The 24,285-nt window shown below is 40.4% G+C and overlaps 3 protein-coding genes across 4 annotated transcripts in view; 2 read left to right on the top strand and 1 right to left on the bottom strand.

The window, feature by feature from the left end:
* Window positions 1–920: 920 nt before the first annotated feature.
* The window catches only part of LOC138973674 (chitin deacetylase 7-like), a 144,258-nt gene continuing 120,893 nt past the window's right edge, over window positions 921–24,285 (top strand). Inside the window, exon 1 of the mRNA XM_070346409.1 lies at window positions 921–924. The gene's annotated coding sequence lies outside the window, so the exon portion shown is untranslated. The remainder of the gene's footprint in view (window positions 925–24,285) is intronic.
* LOC138973663 (nephrin-like) overlaps window positions 7,031–24,285 on the bottom strand; it is a 63,383-nt gene continuing 46,128 nt past the window's right edge. For both annotated transcript variants that reach the window (XM_070346392.1, XM_070346391.1), the window contains exons 19-22: window positions 14,802–14,916; window positions 13,454–13,554; window positions 12,253–12,421; window positions 7,031–9,130 (exon numbers count right to left, since the gene is read on the bottom strand). In XM_070346392.1, the coding sequence (XP_070202493.1) occupies window positions 9,015–9,130; window positions 12,253–12,421; window positions 13,454–13,554; window positions 14,802–14,916 (501 nt within the window). In that variant the 3' untranslated portion in view covers window positions 7,031–9,014. The remainder of the gene's footprint in view (window positions 9,131–12,252; window positions 12,422–13,453; window positions 13,555–14,801; window positions 14,917–24,285) is intronic.
* On the top strand, window positions 20,286–22,302 carry LOC138973680 (uncharacterized). Its single transcript, XM_070346416.1, has 3 exons — window positions 20,286–20,390; window positions 20,971–21,102; window positions 21,339–22,302. Exons 1-3 carry the CDS (start codon window positions 20,379–20,381, stop codon window positions 21,528–21,530), a joined length of 336 nt encoding a protein of 111 aa, XP_070202517.1. The 5' UTR covers window positions 20,286–20,378; the 3' UTR covers window positions 21,531–22,302.

Genomic DNA, 24,285 nt, shown 5'->3' with positions numbered 1-24,285 from the left:
CCCCCCCCCCCCCCCCCCCCCCCCCCCAGGAAAGCAGATTTTGTGTTATGTGACTATCAAATAACTCAACCCCAAAGTCAGACCAGTTTAACAGGCTTTCCCTCCAAAGTTAAATTCAAGTGTATAGTGCAAGCGGTTATAAACTGAAGAATTAAAGACATTTGTCTCCACCTTTGTTTTGAAAGTGTATGATGATGTATTGCAATGACTGATGCAATTCATTTGCCAAAATCATTCCAAAGATGACAATGTTGATAGTTACCGAAGAATAGCACAACAGGGTGCAAATGTACACAAAATGAATCAAGGATAACAATGCAGAAATTCTCTAAAGACTACTAAATTCGTTCTTTCTTTATTTGGTGTTTAACGTCGTTTTCAACCACGAAGGTTATATCGCGACGGGGAAAGAGGGGGGGGGGGGGGGGGGGGGGGGGGAGATGGGATAGAGCCACTTGTTAATTGTTTCTTGTTCACAAAAGCAAAAATTTGCTCCAGGGGCTTGCAACGTAGTACAATATATTACCTTACTGGGAGAATGCAAGTTTCCAGTACAAAGGACTTAACATTTCTTACATACTGCTTGACTAAAATCTGTACAAACATTGACGATATTCTTTACAAGAAACACTTAACAAGGGTAAAAGGAGAAATAGAATCCGTTAGTCGCCTCTTACGACATGCTGGGGAGCATCGGGTAAATTCTTCCCCCTAACCCGCGGGGGGACTAAATTACATATCACACAAAATAGTGACAATCAAAGATTAACAACACTGTGCATTACAAAAAAAAGAACAATTACTGTTCATACTTTAAGTTAAAGGCAACACTATAATAAAAATGATGAAAATAAAAGAAAAACATTTTCCTCCACAAAGTCAAAAAGTGGAAGATAAATAAAATAAAATAAAATAACCAACACTGTACACACACACACACACACACACAGAGAAAAAAGGAAAAAAATAACTGTCCATAATAATATCTCGGGTTAAACGTTAACACAGCACAATGAGAAACAAAAACAAATAAAGTTGATGATGTGCAGATAAAACACATACATGCTGCATCTTTTGATAACGATAAAAACAAAGGATACAAGTCTCTTTGCACGCAGGGTAAAAAAAGCAGTAGGTATAGCTTCAAACAACCGATATAGAAACGATAAAATCGATCCGTTGTACATAAGAGATAGATTACTCTTCTCAAGGGGATATAACAAAATGAGTTGATAACTGAACAAGGTGATGTAATACTGGACGGACAGTCGGGTTGCTTATAACACTACAACAGGGCGCGAGAATCGTTCGATAACATTTGGCAGATCGCAGCCTTACGGGTAGGAATCAACCAGTGATGGCGCTAGTATTTTTTTCAAACCCGTACGCAAACTTTTATGATGCAAAAAGTCCAGAAAAAAACGGTAGGCTGGTCATTGGAACCAGTAAGAGTCCCACTCAGAGTACTGGTTGTGTTGATTTACCAGCGAAAAAAACCCTGGTAGTTCTAAAAATCAACCGGTAGGTCATACCGGCAGCCAATTTCGTTCCGGTATTTTCTCATTTCAACCTGTAAAATACCGGTAATTACCGGTTAACGCCAATACTGTCAACCACTGGTCAACTTTGTTGATAACAAAAACAAGTAGGAAAAGCTCAAGACAAACAATATATATACAGGTAATATATATATATATTGATACTTCTCAAAGAAACAAAACGATTGCAGGAAAGCAAAAGCATCCAAAAAGAATAAACATATTCTCCAGCAGCTGTTCCGTTCTACATAATAAAACTTGTTCAATTTATCTTTACTTTCCTGTCAATTCTTTCAGATCAGCTACACAATGTGCTGCAAACTCCTTAAAATAATTCATTTGATATTGTTTGTGCATTTGTTGCAGGCCAAGTCTAAGGAAAAGATTCAGCCCACCGACTCAAAAAAAAAAAAAAAAAAAAAAAGAACCAAGGAAAGAATGTGTGACGACTAGGGAAATTTTAACAAAAAGACCAAAAAGCACTGTACTCACATTGAAATGATGAACAGGGAAAAAATAGCCGTTATATGTTCCCTGTTCGTCATTTTAACATGAGTACAGTGCTTTTTGATCTTTTTGTTGTTCGCTCTCACGTGCAGTCGCCATTGTTTATTTGCTAGAGACATATTTTTTTTCAATTTTCATTTGGGGAAAAATTGCGACAAAAACATACTGTAGAAAGAACTGGGGGGGAAAAAAATGTCAACAAAAGGCAAGACAGGACTGGGGATTTTTTTCTTCTTTCAATTTTCATTAGGGGGGAAAACTGTCACACACACAAAAAAAAAAATACCTAGGAAAAATGCTTTTTTTTCAAATTTTCATTACTTTATTGTTCAATCCCTGGGGAACTTAAGGTCATTTCCTCCCAGTGGAAAGCTAGCAGCAACAAGAGTTGCGCTACCCAGGTGTGTGCATATTTAGATGTAATCAGCCACTGCACTTATGGCAAAATGACCGAGGTATTTTACATGCCACAGAGGTAACATGGGAATGGGACATGGATACTGCCTCAAAGTCTGCACTTAATGTTGACTTGTGTCTGTCCCCACCCGGATGTAAACCCCATGGGTGACAAGTCGCACCTGTGTTCAACCAACTGAGCTACCGGGACCAAAGAAAAATCAATAAAAGTAACAAGAGGTTATCCGACACTAATGAATTAACCTAGATGTAATTTTCTACTTTTACAAATTACACAGGGTGATAGTGAGTCAATCTTTGGTGTAGACATCAAAAGTGCATAGAAAGTAGTGAACAAATGAAGTGATTTTTAAATGTCATTTGAAACAAAAGAAAAATTACAAAGAACCCATATATATATAAGTTCTCCTTCCCCGATCCGCCCAGGCTAAAACCGAGCTCAGTGTTGCTGTACAGTGAAACCCCCCTTTTAAGACCCCCCAATTTAAGACTAATCCACCTTTCTAAGACCTTATTTTCTCACACTTTGTGCATGTTCATTACGTCTGTAAAATTACCCCCATTTTAAGAATCCCTCCTTTTTAAGACCCGATTTTCTAAGATTTGTAGAGGTCTTAAAAGGGAGGTTCCACTGTATATGTCTTAATTCATTTAACTTATTCACAGAAATTTACTTCTTGCATCTGCATGTCTACACATTCATTCTACACACATTGACAGGAAGATTATGCTTTTTGATGTGATAAATAATTCAATATCAAATTTAAATCAGTTAAAACCATGCAAGGACACTATACAAGAGAAAAACAATACAAATAAAAACAAAACGAAACCCAAACATTGGATTTTTTTTTTTAAACACTGGTCAATTTTCTTTTCAGCTGAGATGTACGGAAATGTCGATATGGTTGAACAATCGTGTAAATCAAACAACAAACATATTTTCTTCAATGTCAAAGTTAAGATGTCGGCTTAATTCTGTTCATTCATGTATAGCTACTCTTTAGGTGTGCGTGAGAGTCAGTGTGTGTATGTGTGGAGATAAAAACTGTTTTACACCATGAAATTGTCACGTACCGGTATATTAAATTTTTTTTAAAAACAACAAAAAGCATTAGCTCAGTTTTCACATCAACATCTGTAGGATTTGGTACGTAACATCAAACCCAGCATTTCCATTTATGTACAATTCTTTTTAGATATCTAATTATAATTACAATTTATGGAAAAACTTCATCTATACTTAAAGAAAGATGTTTAATTTGCAATTTAATTCTTTTACGTTTTCAGAGGTGAAGTGTGCGGGTTTGTTAATATGTACTTAAAATTAAAAATTTAAATCATTTTTAACAATCACAATCTTTGTTGTTTTAAGAATCTGCATAAATACATAAACATTTGAACATAAAACAAAGATACATGCAACTAAAAATCTTAAAAAAAGAAGAAACAACTTTATTTATATGCACACACAAAATGAATGGTAAAACAACATAACAATTAATTCAACTTGCAATTCACATAAAGGATAAAAACTAAATCACCCTGAAACATACATCCTCACACACATACCCAGCCCTGATATGATTATAGGTCTGTAAGTTTGCGGTGATTTTATGGCATTTATAAAAAGACAAAGTTCGCACAAACTTCACACAGTCAACTTCACGCAGTCAATGACAAGGATATGGTGCAGGTGGGTATACATGTGCTTTATGTTCATCAATAGTTACAAAATCATCATCAGGTCGAATACACGAGGCACTTTACCAGGGAAACTTGCTAACTAGAAACCACAATCGCTTGTTCTGGCTTACATAACCATTGTTCCATATCCTCACAATGTTTACCGGTAGATGTTTTGACTACCTTCTTGCTAGAAAAGGGTACCTGGTACTTGTACCTAAATATACCAAGGGCAGGTATAGGTATGAATTGTGACATCAAATGACAAAACTTTGATAGGAGAGAAATTAACAAGCCTTTAAGATGTAGTTTATCAGTTATTTGCAACTTTTGGGACAGTTTTAGAAAACATTGGTTTACACAAACAGGTCTGTGATATTGGAATGGAAAGTACTTAGCTCTATATATACCTGCTAAGCACAAACACGAACATGTTTATACTTTCTACATACGTGATTTCTGTGTTTATGTACCTCTAATCATTTTTACCTGACTATGGGCAGCAGGAGGTACTATATTTTGATTTTAATAATAATTATAATAATGAGGATATCTATATGGCGCAAATCCTAATACAGTTCTGGACACCCATTTTAAGAGGTGTACTGGGACTGTGGTAACCATGACAACCTGGTGGTTTCAATTAAGAAGTTTCACTGTAAGAAAGATACATGCACAAGACTGATAAAGATTATAACGACACACATTCTTTTTGCTGTCTTACAATGAGACAAGTTTGAAACAACACACACAGTGTTTGTTTTCACTTTTGCATGAAACTTTCATGAAATTGAAACTAATTACAGTCTATGAAAATTCTTTTGACACAACCATGCATGCATGTATTCCACTCATTTCCAGTTAAAAAATAAAAAATAAAAAATAAAAATGTACAAAAAAAAGTCAGAAATGTTAATTTCGCAGTCTGACAAAAATTGGTGCAAACATTCATTCAGAGATATTTACAGGTGTATATATTTTATATTAGAAACCATTTTTTAACACACATCTTTATGACCTGTACGTGTCAGACGCCAACCGTAGAGACGGACAAAGGCAACATATTTTAACGTCTACATTCAGACACACACTTCCATTGCTTCCCTTGCTGATAATATAGAGACAGTTTGTAGTCTACCGTTGAAATACACACACTTCAGTTGCTTCCCTTGCCGATAGAGAATTGTTTGTAGTCTACCATTGAAATGCACACACTTCAGTTGCTTCCCTTGCTGATAGAGACAGTTTGTAGTCTACCGTTGAAATACACACACTTCCATTGCTTCCCTTGCTGATAATATAGAGACAGTTTGTAGTCTACCGTTGAAATACACACACTTCAGTTGCTTCCCTTGCCGATAGAGAATTGTTTGTAGTCTACCATTGAAATGCACACATCCTATACGTCTGCTTCGATGGCCATCAATCACATCATTTTGGATTATTGTACAGTAGAAAATAAAAGTATGCATTCACGGAGATTTCACCTTTTATAGGTAAAAGTAATTTAAGAGTGTTAAAACGTTCGCCACAAATTAACAAACAAACAGAGTTAAACGTATAACAGCTAGGTTAAAACAACTGAACTGAGTTAAAAGTTTTAAATCTTATTGGGCAAAAAGAATTAATCAGTAACAATTAACTTTCAAGTTTTATCATTTAAAACAATCAAACAGAGTTACAAATGTCACTAATTTTAATATATAGGTTCAAATAATTGAAACAAGAGAAGAAGAACTCAGTACTCATGCAACCCCTCTCATCACCCAACTCTCCTTCTCCCATCGATCCCCCCCCCCCCCCCCCCCCCCCCCCCCCCATACAAAGGAAATCAAAATGCCTCTTCATACTGTAAAAATTTAACATTCTTAGCACTGATTAGAGTAAAGTGAATGCATTTATCGTCTAAGCCCGAGAACAAACAGATTGAATGCGCATCACCAATCTGTTGAAAAGCATATATGCTTCCTTCAATTGTTGTATGGAGTTTGCAGTTATAGCACCATTTATAACACACGTGATGAGATAAATTAGTGAATAGAAAAACGGCTTTTATAACATAACTGGCTCTCATAACATGACAATTAAACTGTCACCAGTCCTGAAGATCGATCTTCTCCAATTTCTAAGTGCTTGTTTCTTAAAATGTCTAGATTTCTTTTGCGGTAAGTAAACCAGACTAACTTACTAGCCAACAATTCATCAACCAAGCGTCTTTGAGGAGGCAACTTCAACAGTTTACTTGAACAAATTAGACATTTATTTACACCAAGCACAATCTAGCTTCTTTTAAATCCTGAGGTCCCCTTGGCCGATCCCCGAGGTGCACGACACAGTTGCCACCCAAATGGGAGCCACCCGCTAGCAGTGTTGGATTGGTTGAAACTGAGATGTGTTGTGATTTCAACGAATCAGAACCCGCGGTTTGTTCTCTCCCGTTTGGGTGGCACCCACTTTTGGTTCGTGCACCTCAGTCCTGATCGTGTACTTCAACAGCTTTTCAATTGGAAAACAAAGGCGCATGCACACAGCAAAGGTGACGGGGTTGCACACACCTGGTATACTCTTTTTAACAGTCAAGGTCTATCGATAGTGTTCTTGAATAACACTTCGTACGGCTAATATGCAAGCATCAGCGAATCTGACCAGAAAACGACGGTCACAGGCCAGATGTGCGTGAGTTTAGAAAGGAGCCTGAGCTTCGAGCCTTCAATGTATGTATATAAACTTTGATATCTTTGGGAGAGGTTAATATATATCAGCATTTGAAATGTTGTCTTGCATAATTCTAGAGTGTATTAAAGCCATATGCCATTTATCCAACACAACACAATATATCCCCCCCCCCTCCCCCTCCCCCCCCCCCCCCCCCCCTTCCCCCCCCCTGCTATCCATGAAAAAATCACAACATAGAACTTTAAACTACAGTTTCATCAACTCTCTTTCAAACACAACATTATTCCACTCCTGTACATTCCTTGAAGCACAATTATATACTAATGAAACTATTTAACAACTTTGAACACGAACACACGCTTAGATACTGTTCACACCAGAGGAAGGTAACGGATAGCAAGGTTACTAATGACAGATTCTTGTTGAATTAACTGCACAGAATTCACAGTTTATAGCAACCATTCTGCTAGTCTATATGTGACCCTCCACCACGGAATGAGTCGCATGTCACCTTTGCATGATTTTCATATTTGTACATTTTCTTGAAGAGTTTTGTTATGCTCTGTCCAGTGGTGAAAGCCGTTTTAGAAAAGAGCGAAAACTTTTCGAGTTATAAGCCTGTGACTAAGTTGACCCTCACACTGTTACCAGACACTCCCCGGACTTATATTAACCCTAGCACAGAACCGCGCGAGGTGACATGCGACTCATTTCGTGGTGGAGGGTCACATATGTCCATTTCACTTTTCTGTCAAGTTGTTGCGTAGACGTTCCATGAGCCTTAAATTCAGAAGGCACTGGGAGAGATGATAATTTGCGTTGTTGCTTGATTCGTACGCTCAAGTTTTTTTCCTATTATTATTAATTGTCCACACGACGTACTCAAAGGGTTGAACCTGTGAATGCACCAAATGTATACACGTCATTGTCAAAATCCACACCAGACCTGGGAACCCCTGTTTTGCACTTGGAGTATTCTCAAACAAACTTGGCGTATGTTCAGAAGAATAGGTGTACTCCAAACAACATCGATGATTCAAACATGCTTTGCGTCCGTTGCATCTTTAGTTAAGTTTACCAGTACATCTACAACAAATACTTCTTTCAATGTGTAATGACAAAAGCTGTTATCATTGATCAAATACAGAGTTATAAAGATATTTTAATCATTAAAACAAACAGGAGCAAATCAGTCTTTAGATTTTTTCTCGTTGTATTTTTTTTCCCACCGACCGCACTGAACGTATTTTAGACAATCAAGCGTACAAAATATGGCGAAATTGTATGGGGCGGGGATGTAGCTTAGTCGGTAGCGCGCTGGATTTGTATCCAGTTGGCCGCTGTCAGCGTGAGTTCGTCCGAACGTTCGGCGAGAAATTTATTTTTCAGAGTCAACTTTGTGTGCAGACTCTCCTCGGTGTCCGAACACCCCCGTGTGTACACGCAAGCACAAGACCAAGTGCGCACGAAAAAGATCCTGTAATCCATGTCAGAGTTCGGTGGGCTATAGAAACACGAAAATACCCAGCATGCTTCCTCCGAAAGCGGCGTATGGCTGCCTAAATGGCGGGGTAAAAACGGTCATACACGTAAAATTCCACTCGTGCAAAACCACAGGTGCACGCGTGGGAGTTTCGGCCCACGAACGCAGAAGAAGAAGAAGAATGGGTTTCCCAGGTCTGCTTTACATTTGTGCACTCATGTTTAGTAGCAACAGCACCACATGGCTTGGAAAAGTAGTTCCGAGAATTGAGGCACTGGGTTTCCATAGAAACCACACAGGTCCGCAAATAAACCTTGCAGTAATTCAAACCAGTCCAGTCTTCACAGGCAGAACGCCATTCATATATAATGTATGTCACACATTTTTCTGTGAGTGAAAACTCCACTGCACATTTAGTTTTCACACAATCAAGTCATCCTTTTCCATCTTTTCACAGAAAATAATCTGACCGGCTTTCACAACTCACATTCGGTAACCACCCACTTGGGAGTTGCTATGGCAATCACAATTGCCCATTACCATGACTCTCTTTTTTGTTATGGCGAACAAGCACCAACTCCATCTCCCTCAACCCCAAATTGCAAGGCATGTAGATCGAGTGGACACAGCGACTCCAAAAGTGACCTTGGTGATGATTTGACCTTGACCTAGTTTGCAGGTGAAAGGCATGTGGGTTGCCACTGCGATTAGACAAGGTGACCTCTCATCTCTGACCCGGGGGCCAGGTGGTTGTGAGTGGGGGAGAGACGAGAGGTGGGTCCGTTGTACGTGGGGTTGGCCACGATGTTTGGAGACAGGGAACCTGGGTGAAACAGATGGACAAGTTTTCATAAGCAACTATGACATTAATACGACATTCGCTGTACTTCGACCCAGCGGTCTTCTTGATTGGACAGACAGACAAACACTTCTGATACAGTGAATGTTTTTGTGAACGTTGTCCTAAATTAAACGTCCCAAAAGTTAAATCTTTCTTGTTACATTTACAGTGGCGGTACAGTGGTACCTGCAATGTGTGGCCCCTCCGATCAGAGGACACCTCCCTTGAAAGGACACTTTCTGTTGTCCATTTGCCTATTATCTCTACCAAAATATACATGTCATGACAGGCCACCTGCAATGTAGGGACACTTGTGGCTGGTCCCAAGGGTGTCCTCTCATTTGTTTGTTTGTTTGTTTGTTTTGCTTAACGCCCAGCCGACCACGAAGGGCCATATCAGGGCGGTGCTGCTTTGACATATAACGTGCGCCACACACAAGACAGAAGTCGCAGCACAGGCTTCATGTCTCACCCAGTCACATTATTCTGACACCGGACCAACCAGTCCTAGCACTAACCCCATAATGCCAGACGCCAGGCGGAGCAGCCACTAGATTGCCAATTTTAAAGTCTTAGGTATGACCCGGCCGGGGTTCGAACTGTCCTTTCATGGTAGGTACCACTGTACAGTCAAGTTTTGATACAGTATGCTATGTTTGGATTAAAAACAAACTCAGAAAGTTAAAACGAAAAAAGAAAAGCACGCTTTCCTGTTAAGCACTATACGCTACTGTGCTATACTTCAGCGGGCTGGTACGCTTTCTCATCAGTGCTTTCTGAGCCTTGGGGTATCGATCGTCTTCATGAAAAACAGTGCGTTCAATTTCATTCTGAGAGTTCGACAGATTGACTTAATGTATGAACTTCACTTCCCGCTTCTTGTATTTTGACTGTGGATTTGGAAGGTTAGCGATCTATTTGTTTGATAAACACATAACAGGGGAAATAGCTCAGTCGATAGCAGCGCTGGCTTTGTCGCCATCGGCGCGGGTTCGATACCCACGTTCGGCGAGGGATTTAATTATATTTCCCCGAAACAACTTTGTGCAGACACGATCTACTCAGTGTCCAAACACCCCCGTGTGCAATTATGCGCACGACAAAGAACACATGTTCACAGCGAAAGTCTCGGGGCTTGGAAACAAGAATACACGCATACAGAAAAAGAAAAGAACAAGAAGGGCAAAGCCCATACGACTCACATGCTTGACCTAAACCTAGCAATGACATCATACACTAAGAACTGCTTTACACATTTTTCCTACCAAAATACATGTGACCTTGACCCAAGGTCAAGGTCATCCAAGGTCATGCAACACAAAGCTGTTAATTCAAGACATAGGAAGTACAATGGTGCTTATTGGCTCTTTCTACCATGAGATATGGTCACTTTTAGTGGTTCACTACCTTATTTTGGTCACATTTCATAAGGGTCAAAGTGACCTTGACCTTGATCATATGTGACCAAATGTGTCTCATGATGAAAGCATAACATGTGCCCCACATAATTTTTAAGTTTGAAACAGTTATCTTCCATAGTTCAGGGTCAAGGTCACTTCAAAATATGTATACAATCCAACTTTGAAGAGCTCCTGTGACCTTGACCTTGAAGCAAGTTAAACCAAACTGGTATCAAAAGATGGGGCTTACTTTGCCCTATATATTATGTATAGGTGAGGTATTCAATCTCAAAAACTTCAGAGAAAATGGGAACAAGAAGGGCAAAGCCCATACGACTCACATGCTTGACCTCGACCTTTAGGGTAACGAAACCTAGCAATGACATCATACACTAAGAACTGCTTTACACATTTTTCCTACCAAAATACATGTGACCTTGACCCAAGGTCAAGGTCATCCAAGGTCATGCAACACAAAGCTGTTAATTCAAGACATAGGAAGTACAATGGTGCTTATTGGCTCTTTCTACCATGAGATATGGTCACTTTTAGTGGTTCACTACCTTATTTTGGTCACATTTCATAAGGGTCAAAGTGACCTTGACCTTGATCATATTTGACCAAATGTGTCTCATGATGAAAGCATAACATGTGCCCCACATAATTTTTAAGTTTGAAACAGTTATCTTCCATAGTTCAGGGTCAAGGTCACTTCAAAATATGTATACAATCCAACTTTGAAGAGCTCCTGTGACCTTGACCTTGAAGCAAGGTAAACCAAACTGGTATCAAAAGATGGGGCTTACTTTGCCCTATATATCATATGTAGGTGAGGTATTCAATCTAAATAACTTCAGAGAAAATGGGAAAAATGTGAAAAATAGCTGTTTTTTAGGCAACATTTATGGCCCCTGCGACCTTGACCTTGAAGCAAGGTCAAGATGCTATGTATGTTTTTTGGGGCCTTGTCATCATACACCATCTTGCCAAATTTGGTACTGATAGACTGAATAGTGTCCAAGAAATATCCAACGTTAAAGTTTTCCGGACGGACGTCCGGACGGACGGACGTCCGGACGGACGGACGGACGGACGGACGGACGGACGACTCGGGTGAGTACATAGACTCACTTTTGCTTCGCATGTGAGTCAAAAATGTGAAAAATAGCTGTTTTTTAGACAACATTTATGGCCCCTGCGACCTTGACCTTGAAGCAAGGTCAAGATGCTATGTATGTTTTTTGGGGCCTTGTCATCATACACCATCTTGCCAAATTTGGTACTGATAGACTGAATAGTGTCCAAGAAATATCCAACGTTAAAGTTTTCCGGACGGCCGGACGGCCGGCCGGCCGGCCGGACGACTCGGGTGAGTACATAGACTCACTTTTGCTTCGCATGTGAGTCAAAAATGTAGCGCCATATTGTATGGCAGCTCGCTTTCCCCAGGGAGAAAGCAGCCCTGGGAAATAATCCCTCGCCGATCGTGGGGATTTAACCCATGCCGATAGCAACAACTGGTTTTGAAGCCAGCACCGCTATCGACTGAACTATTTCCTCTGTTATGTGTTTATGAAACAGATAAACTGCTTGCCTTCCAAATCCAATTTCCAAGAGGGTAACCTCACAGCACTATAAACAATTTTATCTTATTCCTATCTCCACAGGATTATATAAAATCTTATCCTTATCCTTATAACACACCTGGAGGGGGCGCATAGCGGGGCTGTACTTCCTGCGGACCGTAGTTTCTGGCAGGCACAGGGGGGAGGGTGTCGCCGCGACTCGTCGTTCGCATGGGGGGAGGGGGCGGGGTCTTACCCGCTCGGCTGGATGGACGGCTTGGGGGACGGTCCGACAACTCGGCCAGACTCTGTGGATGTGAAGAACACATGTCAGTATAACACAAAAGAGAGGGATATTCATATTCACAACATATGCATTTTAATTACGCAATTTTATCATACATGTATATATACATTCAGTAATACGTACATTTATATACAACACTATTTTTAAAATACGATGATGAATTCATTTTAGGTGATGACTTTGACTTGTTGTTGTTGTTGGCGTTGGCCATATATGCAAGGAGTGTATGGATGAATGTGTGTTTCCAACCAAGAAAAATTCCAAAGGCTGTTATGCTATATGGCGAAATAAATTCTTGTTCTTAATTGTTAAAGAACACTCATGCAGTGTTATTTCCAGGTCTGGGTCTTCCGTCATTTACGCATACTTTGTTTTATCTAAAGCATTGTTCTGACCGACCCAAGGCTGGTCAAACGTCCCTTTTAGGTTAGGTAGGTCCCCAAAAATGTAAGAAAATCAGGTCTTAAAAAGGAGGGAGTCTTAAAATGGAGGTAAATTTACGGAGGTTATGAACAGAAAGTCTGAGAAAACAAGGTCTTAAATGGCGGGAAGTTTGAAAGCAGGGGGCGGGGCGGGGATGTAGCTCAGTCGGTAGCGCGCTGGGTTTGTATCCAGTTGGCCGCTGTCAGCGTGAGTTCGTCCCCACGTTCGGCGAGAGATTTATTTCTCAGAGTCAACTTTGTGTGCAGACTCTCCTCGGTGTCCGAACACCCCCCGTGTGTACACGCAAGCACAAGACCAAGTGCGCACGAAAAAGATCCTGTAATCCATGTCAGAGTTCGATGGGTTATAGAAACACGAAAATACCCAGCATGCTTCCTCCGAAAACGGCGTATGGCTGCCTAAATGGCGGGGTAAAAAACGGTCATACACGAAAAAATTCCACTCGTGCAAAAAACACGAGTGTACATGGGAGTTTCAGCCCACGAACGCAGAAGAAGAAGAAGAAGAAAGCAGGGGTGTTTAAAGGGGCGTTCCAGTGTATAAGCCTTTAGTTTTATCGCAAGGTTGTTGTTTTCTCTCCTTTCCTTACCTTAGGTCTGGTGTCACGTGGGTACGTGTGGTTGTCGTAGAGTATATCTCCGTTGTCGTACGTTCCTTTCTTGTGAGACGGCATGGCTACACGGTATGGATCTGAGAGAAGCAAGCGTCGGCATTACAATCAGTTTGGGTCACTAATTAAGGTTCCGTGGTGAATGAAGTGTAACATTTCGTGCAAATGATTGAAATGTCAACAAAGTCTTTGAGCAGTAAATAACAGTCAACTGTCATCCACAGAGAGTTAGTCCGCCAGGCACAGTGAAGTCACTACATTATTAACACAGTCACAACTTGCTGTTAGTCAAAATGCTATATATTCGTTAAAGAATCGTTCACATTCAAATTGCTTTCTTGTCAAGCGCAACTTTTTGTAAAGATGAGGGTTTTTTTGTGTGTTTTTTTTTGACTGTTTGAGTTAGGGTCTAGTCTGACGTTTCCCCGAGTCGCACTCTCATTACAGATCCATGCAAGCTGTTGTTTTTCCATTTGCAAAGCACTCCACCCACATTTGTACTGTGAAAATGTCGGATGTAGTTTGTAACAATGTTCACATTTGTACTGTGAAAATGTTGGATGTAGTTTAATTGTAACAATGTTCACATTTGTACTGTGAAAATGTCGGATGTAGTTTGTAACAATGTTCACATTTGTACTGTGAAAATGTCGGATGTAGTTTGTAACAATGTTCACATTTGTACTGTGAAAATGTCGATGTAGTTTGTAACAATGTTCACATTTGTACTGTGAAAATGTCAGATGTAGTTTGTAACAATGTTCACATTTCATCATTTGTACTGTGAAAATGTCAGATGTAGTTTGTAACAATGTTCACATTTGTTCTGTGAAAATGTCGGAAGTATAGTTTGTAACAATGTTCACATTTGTACTGTGAAAATGTCGGAAGTATTAGTTTGTAACAATGTTCACATTTGTACTGTGAAAATGTCGGAAGTATAGTTTGTAACAATGTTCACATTTGTACTGTGAAAATGTCGGAAGTATTAGTTTGTAACAATGTTCACATTTGTACTGTGAAAATGTCGATGTAGTTTGTAACAATGTTCACATTTGTTCTGTGAAAATGTCGGAAGTATAGTTTGTAACAATGTTCACATTTGTACTGTGAAAATGTCGGAAGTATTAGTTTGTAACAATGTTCACATTTGTACTGTGAAAATGTCGGAAGTATTAGTTTGTAACAATGTTCACACGAACAAGTGCATGGTCTAGAGGCACACTAGCTCACACTGTGGTGCAGATTATCACTCCAGGAATTTCCCTCGAATTCACACTCGGGGAAGAGAAAGCAGCACTGTGACTATGCACCGTGACAACTGTACCTTCCTGCCATGGCGAGGTCCTGCCGTGATCGTCCATGATGTACGTGGCCTTGTGGTTAGCCATGCGCGGCGACTCCAGCTTGCTGGGTGTGAAGGGACGGTTGGCGTACTCCGGCTGTTGACAGAATATAATAACAGACAAAGATTTCACTTACCATTTCTTTTCCTTCCAAGGAAGATTACAAATGAGACAACTTCTTTTGATTCCAAAGCAGATTACAAGAAAATTAAATATTTTGTTTCCAAGGCAGATAAAAAGACAGTTTATTTTGTTTCTAATTAATGCAGATTACAATTAAGACAATTTCTAATCTTTCTCTGAAGCATTTAAATTACAAGACAATTTCTTCTTTTTCCGAGGCAGCTACCCGGCCTATAGATTACAAAACATTTCTTTTGGTTTCCAAGGCTGACAACAAGACAATTGCTTCTTTTTCCGAGGCAAATTTCAAGACAATTTCCTTTGTTTTAAGGTAGATTACGAACAAGACAATTACTTCTTTTTCCAAGGTATTTAAAAAAAAAAAATAAAAAAAAAAGATTAAAAGACATTTTTTTGGTTTACAAGGCAGCTAGATAATTACAAGTCAATTTCTTCTTTCTCCTTGACTGGTAATCTTTAATGAAAGTGGGCTATCTGACCAATCACAGACTCTGTTTCATTGTGAACCCCAACACACATATACACGCACGCACTTATATACGCACACACACACACACTCTTCACACCTCTTCCATGGCCACTCTAAAACATCACAAATACAGCGGATCCACCCTTTTAAGACTCCCAAACAGGACCTCACATCCATGTCGGACATCGGACATATGAGGATATTTTTTTCAAATGTCCAATACATTTTTCATGCAGGAGGACAAATGTCCTATTGTTTTTATCACAAAGTGGTCAATGTCCGATTATTCTATCATTTGATCCGGACATCGTCAGTACTTCTCAATTTACAGTAGTTTGAATGCTATTTTATCGATGTATTGCGAAGCGATGTGTAGCAGACGAAATTAGACACTTAATTTGTGCCTCTAGTACCAAAGAGTTTCCAAGGCTCGCAACTCGGAATGCTCGAAGCCAGTTGAGAGTTGCCTCCCTTCGCGCTTTCCCCGAAAATAACAAACATGCCGCCTAAACGAAAACTGATCCCAGAAAAGGGACAGAAGAAATTACACTTCAAGTCCCTTCCCTCATCATCTGTCAGTAGCACGAAGACTGAGCTTCCTCCAGCCCCAGAGCAGTTAGAACCCGATCGCCCAGGTGAGAATGTCGATCGCGATAGTCAAACATCGGAGCCGAAGAAAGACACTCACCACCTCCCTCACCCCCACGCGTAACTTCGTCTCAAGCTGGGCGACATCATTCTCTGACCTTGTTTCTGATCTAAAAATAAAATACAGGTCACGAGCAAGGGAGGTAAATCTGTTCCCACTTCCTTCTTCTTTGTTTGGAGCAATTTGGCGAACAAAAATCGTCCGATTGAGTGTTTTTTGAGCATTTTTCCTGCGAAATATGAGCAACCAACGCCGCTACTCGTTGAGGCAGGTTCTTGACGAGATTTTCCTCGACGATGACAGTGATTATGATGCCGAATGCGATGTTTCTTCATCTCAATCGAGTGAAACAAGTGCTGATTTGAGTGGACAAGACCTGGCTGTGCGCGGGCTTCGATGCAAATGTGAGACAGAAACATCCTGTGACTTGTTGGAAGAACTGTGACAGAGTGGTGTGTTTACATACTTTTTGGCTCACGTAAGTGTAGCCTATGCGATCGTAACTTTGTCTGTCTGTGCGTGCGTGCGTGCGTGCGTGCGTCTGTGCGTGTGTATGTCTGTGGTAGAAACTCTAACATTTGAAGACGTCACATTACATTGACGTCACATTATGACGTAAGAGGGTTAGACGTCACGCGAAGGAAGTACTGACAGTCTCGGTCATTATTATTTTGAGCGCGCCGAGACTAGTTGGCAGTCGTGTCCTTGTAAGTAGGCTACATGCAGACAGACAGATCTAGATCTAGTGTCTCGCTTTCTTGCACAGTTTCACCTATGCTCTTTCTGTGTGTGTGTGTGTGTGTGTGTGTGTGTGTGTGTGTGTGTGTGTGTGTGTGTGTGTGTGTGTGTGTGTGTGTGTGTGTGTGTGTGTGTGTGTGTGACGGAGTGATTGAGTTTGTGTTACTGTTTGTCGATTTCTTACGTGAGCCTTGATGGCTTCGCCTCTTGTTACATATTAGTCAAGTTTTGACTAAATGTTTTAACATAGAGGGGGGAATCGAGACCAGGGTCGTGGTGTATGTGTGTGTGTGTGTGTCTGTCTGTCTGTGTGTGTGTGTGTAGAGCGATTCAGACCAAACTACTGGACCGATCTTTATGAAATTTGACATGAGAGTTCCTGGGTATGATATCCCCATACGTTTTTTTCATTTTTTTGATAAATGTCTTTGATGACGTCATATCCGGCTTTTCGTGAAAGTTGAGGCGGCACTGTCACGCCCTCATTTTTCAACCAAATTGGTTGAAATTTTGGTCAGGTAATGTTCGACGAAGCCTGGACTTCGGTATTGCATTTCAGCGTGGTTGTTTAAAAACTAATTAATGACTTTGGTCATTAAAAATCTGAAAATTGTAAAAAAAATATGTTTTTTATAAAACGATCCAAATTTACGTTCAGCTTATTCTCCATCATTTGCTGATTCCAAAAACATATAAATATGTTATATTCGGATTAAAAACAAGCTCTGAAAATTAAATATATAAAAATTATTATCAAAATTAAATTTTCGAAATCAATTTAAAAACACTTTAATCCCCTTACAGAAAAGAAAAGTCGCTGCGACCTCGCTGCGACCTCGTTGCGAGGTCGCAGCGATCTAAACACATCGCAGCAACTAGTCGCAGCTGGTCACGGCTAGCCGCGATGTTGTCGCGAGGCTCGCAACAACATCGCGGCTAGCCGCGACCTTGGCGCGAGCCTCGCGACAACATCGCGGCTAGCTGTGACCCTGGCGCGAGGCTCGCGACAAGAGCGCGGCTAGCTGCGACCATGGTGCGAGGCTCGCGCCAACATCGCGGGTAGCTGGGACCTTGGCGCGAGCCTCGCAACAACATCGCAGGTAGCTGCAACCTTGGCGCGAGCCTCACAACAACATCAAAGTTAGCTGCGACAATTGGCGCAAACCTCGCAACAACATCGCGGGTAGCTGCGACCTTGACGCGAGCCTCGCAGGTAGCTGCGATCTTGGCGTAAGTTTCCGAACAACATCACAGCTAGCCGGGACCTTAATGGAGGCTTTTTCAATATCATATGGAGGGGCCTGCTTATAGAGCGATTATTGTGTCTGACTCTCTGAGTGGCCCTATTTGCAAATATTCTTACCATCTTGGCACAAGAATGAGACATGGTGGCAGCAAATATTATTCAGAAACATAACACTCAGCTTGCTTCATGTTTTAAAAAATATTACAAAGTAAATATTTTCTTTTGTTTTTAAGCAAAAAGTGTATTTTGGCATTAATTCTTCTGTTAAAGGGATGTATAAATCAGCAGCCCGAAATTCTTGTTTGTTTACCAACTGCCAGAGACTTTTATTCTGTAGTTTCACACAAAATGTTGTTGAAGCAAAATTCAAGGCTTAAAGGTCGTCTACATTTCTGCTTTTTTTTCAATAATCTTATGGTTAGATTTCGCTAAAAAGTTATGTCAGATGATGAATGAAGCATGGGGAAATTTTTTTAACAAAATAAAAATAAATGAAAAAAAGTTTTTATTTTTGAGAAGTACAGTATAACACTTCCAATGTTTTGATTTCCATGTGGAGAGAGCATGTGTTTTAACTATAAATATCGACCAATCAAATTCATGTCACTATGCTGACAGCCACACCCACACAATCACAGCAACAGTTTGACACAGTGTATTAGAGCGCTGTCCACGATGTTTTGTTAAACACACGAAATGCATGGTATTTGAGAGGACTTTTGCCCTTGGCATTTGACAAATAAGGATATCGTACTACGCTGCATTACTTTCATGAATTTTCAATCGGCTACCCTGGCTTCGTCCTTCCTGATCGAAGGGGAGTGTATTTTTGATATTTGTAGGGAATAGCTAGACTTAGTATTTGATGCCGATTTCTGTATAAAAATGTAGACAAACACCTTTAAACTCGAGTATTATATTTTCACAAAGATGGTCGCAACCGTTTATATGGCATGTTGCATTTCCATTTAAAAATCAGGTAAAGTGTTATCTTGTGCTTCTTTAAAATTTGGGAGCTAGAAAGTACCATGGTGATGTGTTGCTAACTGCATTTAGCTTAGGGAGTTTACTATTGCCCATTAAACTCAAAGTGTACAACCAGCCTATATTATAAAGACTTAATTAACAGAAATGATCAGATTCAGAGCATACATGACAGCACACGAATGGAAGCACTATACATATATAGCTTGCACACCAACAAACAAGAGAAATTTTAACTGGCAGTGTGACGATCAAACAATTCCATTAAAAAATATAGCTGGAACCCTAGCTGTTTTGCGCTTGGAGTATTCTCAAACAAATTTGGCATATATATATATATATTTTCAGGAAAAAAAAGGTGTACTCCATACATTTGACCGTTGCAACATTAAAAAGTTTACCAAAACATTTAAACCAAATGCTTCTTTCAATGTGTAATGACAAAAGCGGTTACCATTGATCAAATTTATGCAGAGTTGTAAAGTTGTTATAATCATTAAACCATACTGATCGTATTTTTAGACAAACAAGCATACATAGTCTAAACGGCAATAATTATGTGTTCCCAGGTCTTGATCACAGGCGGAAGGTATCGTCCACTGGTCTTTCTGTGATCTTATAGGTACCCCAAACCTTCTTTGTATCACTTAGCTCCTAGCCGCAATCGGGATTTTTTCCACCCCATTTCAAAGGACCAGACCATGCTGTTTTAAAGGTTATTAGAACCACTAATGACTGAAGGTTAGAGAAATGCACCTGAAGATGCCAAAAATGTGAAGAAATTCACCGAATAAAATAAAAAATGTATACCACATCAAAATACATACCATTTTCGTTAGTTAATTTGTGTTTACTATGTGATTTTGTATGAATATTTTATTGAAGTACCGTTCAGCCTCACACAGCCTCCGCGCGCTGTGATGCGCAACATTTTTCAGTTCGGTCGTCGTACTTTACGCTCTCTTGCTCCGCGTCAAAGAAACTACAATGGGTGTTTTAAAAGAGCAGAGCTAGCTCTATAATTTCGTATATTTTGAGAACTGGAAAACAAAGTGACCAAAACCTGCGGTTGAAGTTTTCAAAATCAAACTACCGACAACTTTATCACACTGCCAAATGAAATACACCATTCGATTCAGCTCGAATTTTTCTTTAAACAAGCAAAAAATGAAGTCAGTTCGACATGTGTCCTCCGAGCAAGACGCCCAAAACGAGGCTCGAATAGCTTTGCCTGCAGTTTTGAAAATGGCGACCGGTGGCTCAAGCCGCGATTACCGACTCAACAAATTCGACCCAAGCATTCTTTTCGTCCGGCACATCGATTCAAGATGTTCTGTTCGGTAAGTTTAGACATATTAAAGTATTGATTGAATGTTTTTAATGGCGGATGTACGAAATGACAGAAGGTATTTTGTACTGAATTTGACGAAGTGGTTCGACTTCGATGGCCTGTCTGTGTTTCAAGCGGAAGGGTTGTGTTACGAACCGCTTTCGTTTTTTTCTCTAACCCAATAGAATCTAATGACGAAAATAATCATTGACAATGTATCTAAAGATATAAAAACAAACTATTTCTGGTGCATCTACGAAATGAAAATATTGTTCAAAAACTGATTTTATTCTGGTCACGTAACTTCTTCTTTTCTTGCACCAGCTGAGTGGAAACCAAAAGTAGAATTCACCAGCTGACTCTGAGAACGTTTTGCGGACTCGCAATGTTTCGCACATGTATGTCGACTTATTTCGTGTGAGAAAACAGATATTACAGATATATTTTTTATAAAATACTGGTAGCTGCTTTTTCATTTATTGAAAATGAAATAACTGACTTTTCTTCTTTGAGTTTGAATGGTGTTTTTCTTTCTGCAGAAGTAGTGTTTGATGTTATTGTTATAACTTACTTTTTGTTCTTTTCTCCAGATGACACACATGCACCAACAACTTGCTAACTATTTTCTTGCCTCTGGCCGTGGCAGACCTCCAAATCCACCGGGGCTGACAAACAAGGTTTTGCTGCAGTTACAGAGGCAAAGTGGCAAGCCCTCTTCAGTGGTAAGTACTCGGTTGATCACAACTCTTTTTTGTCTTATAGATATGCTTATGTATTTATAAACAGGCTAGCAATCCTTTGCGTCTTTTCTTTATCCACTAAAATTAATTACAAAATAATAATAGACATTGATAATTTGTATTTATTTCTTTGGCTGTCCCTTTTACTATACTGCAGCATAGTTCATGCACTGGTATATTATCTTTTGGAACACAGACTGATATTGACTTTTTTTCAGGTCCACTCCTGGTTTGAGAAGCTCTTCCCAGAAGTTACCTTTCCTGTGGATCGGATTGGTGGTGTCATTGATCGCACGGAGAAGCAATTCAAGGAGCACCTCAGTGGGGAGACAGGAACAACAGCATTTCTTCAGGTTGTCAGAGATCTTGATTCAGAGATGAGATTCCCAAATTTTGACATAAGAGGGTAAAGGAAGTTTGGGGTCCAGGGGCAACGCCCCTTGTGGGAGTCAGGGGGCTGAAGCTGATGCGTTTTTAGCATTTACATAACAAAAAATTGCTCAGAAATGAGTCTTAGCAGCAGAATATTTTGATTAGAACTTTGGGCATTGTTCATGCATTTCTAGAATGAATCTCACAAATAAACAACAACAGTCACTGAAAATAACATCACACTCACAGACTGACAAACACAAGTGTGCACACAAGGACAAATATGTGGTCAAATGGTCTTTCGACACGCTCTTGCCTCTCTATTTGTAGCCCAGTACTTTATTACACCACGTGCATTGTGCCTTCCCCGAACATTCAACTTTTGAACCGAATCTCCGAGACGGATGGACAGTTTTTGTCCCTTCACTTCGGTAGTTATAATTTCGTCTTTCCACGCCCAAACCCATTTGTTCTTTTGCCCTTTATCAATCTCAGAAGCTAAAGCATGTTCTGTTTCTGCCAACAATCGCATTGACGACGCCATCTTGCTAAAGTGGCTAAAGTCAACAACTAAATCAGCCCATTTAGGAACTTCCGCGATGAAGACACTGATGATGAGGAGAAACTTGTTCCCAAATGGACAGTTCGTACACGGGTCTAAAGTTCATTTCGTAGATTTTTGGTTTTGAGCTCGGCGGAGATTTTTTTGTCGGAGGTATTGTTGGTCCGGACAATCAAAAACCGGTCTAGTCTTTTGGGAGATTCAGTCATTGGCAGGTCAGATTTTTGATAATCAACCTCTACCACCCCCCCCCCCCCCCCCCCCTTTTTTTTTCTCAAGGGATCTGGACGATTTAGGAAAACGGTCCTGGGGATCAACTTTTGAGCAGAATTCCGCGAAAAAGCGGAAGAATCTCATCTCTGTTGATTTTGTTTCTGATGCACTCAGCCACCTTGGGGAGAACTTCTTGGAGAGTGCATACACTACTTGGTAGGTATGCAACATATTATGTACTGGTTAGCCTGTAATGTACTGTCTTGATTTCATTTTCGAAATATAGTTTTTCATAATAACTATATCGCTGATATTCAGTACCAAACTTTTTTTTATTTAGCTCTACACTTTTACTTTTAGGGTGTATTGCAATTAACTTTGGAAAAAAGGTTAAGCAGCTGTTTATGTTTAAACAAAAAATTACTCACGAGACCTTTAGCTAAACCCATGTGACATTGGTAAAAAAACCAGCATGAGCGATTGCTAGTGCTGGCGATCTTGTATTTCGGCAACAAATTGTGAACTCTGATGAACTTGTTCGTCCTGATCGCAGGATACAGCTTGCTCTATTTAATCTGAATTTATGCCAAATGAGCTTTCATTAAATAATTTGAATTTAAACCACTTGTTTGTTTTACATTTGAGAATATGCGTCTGCATGTGTTGAACTGCTTCTGTCTCTAGTCAATTTAGAATGTATGTAGCACAATGGCCTGTCAGTGCGAAAGGATTTGCATGCACCCACAAGCTGGTTGCAGCATTTTTCTGGGAGGGTTTAGGTATATTTTAACTGGGACTTTAAACCATCTAAACAATGTTCAGGGTTTGGTAAAGCATTTCCTCCTGCATAACTGCAGTAAGTTATCACTCATCACTAGGTTGCAGCTCACTTGCTGTGAAATTTGAAGGTCGTTGCTTGATGATTTCATGGACATCGCAGTAAACCGTGACAACTGCACAGGTAGCTGCAGCTGGCTCCAGGAAAGCTTGTACGTGGTAAGAATTTGGAGGACAGGCCAGGGATATCCCGGCTCACCCTGGTCGTTGCTAGCTATAGCTGTGACATGGTCGCGGATATATAGCTGTGACTACCACATATAGGTCCGGGTAATCGCGGCTAGCTGCGAGGTAATCGCGGCTAGCTGCGACTACATCACAGCTAGCTGCGACTAGATCACAGCTAGCTGCGACTAGATCACGGCAAGCCGCAGCATGATCCCAGGAACATCGCGGCTAGCTGTAACCTGGTCGCGGCTAGCTGTGACCTGGTCGCAGCTAGCTGTGACCTGGTCGCGGCTAGCTGTGACCTGGTCGCGGCAAGCTCACAGTAAGGGGTCCAGGACATCGCGGCTAGCTGTTGCTAGGTCGCGGCAAGCTCGCAGGGAACATCGCAGCTAGCCGCGACCTCATCACATCAAGCTCGCGGGTGGGATCTCCATATAAGGATATATAACTACATCGCAGCTAGCTGCGACTTAGTCGCAGCAAACTTAATTTGCATGGTAAATTACGGCCTCGCAGCGAGGCTCGCTGCGACCTCGCTGCGAGGCTCGCCACAGGGCCTTTTTTTCTGTAAGGGTCAGTCTGGTTTTCTCTTATTTTCATCTTATGAACATTCTAAATGTTAGACATTCTAAATGTTAGACTAACTTATTGTCTTGTACAGAATAACAACTGTGTTAATGGTGCTATACTGAATGAAAGAGTGTGACATGAAGTTCTTGTACATCATTGTAAAGAGTGTGAATGACGTTTTAGTTTTAGATGTCAAGCGCTTAGAGCAAGCCTTTTTAACGAAAGTTTTTGATTTAGCGCTATATAAATGTTCTTATTATTATTATTATTATTCCTTGTCGGTTCCTGATTCCAAAAACATATAGATATGATATGTTTGGATTAAAAACACGCTCAGAAAGTTAAAACGAAGAGAGGTACAGAAAAGCGTGCTATCCTTCCCAGCGCAACTACTACCCCGCTCTTCTTGTCAATTTCACTGCCTATGCCGTGAGCGGTGGACT

This window comes from Littorina saxatilis, linkage group LG8 (genome assembly GCF_037325665.1).
Source record: "Littorina saxatilis isolate snail1 linkage group LG8, US_GU_Lsax_2.0, whole genome shotgun sequence".
Taxonomy (NCBI): Eukaryota; Metazoa; Mollusca; class Gastropoda; order Littorinimorpha; family Littorinidae; genus Littorina; species Littorina saxatilis.
The sequence above is the reverse complement of the archived record's forward strand: the minus strand, read 5'-3'. Positions and strand labels throughout refer to the sequence as shown.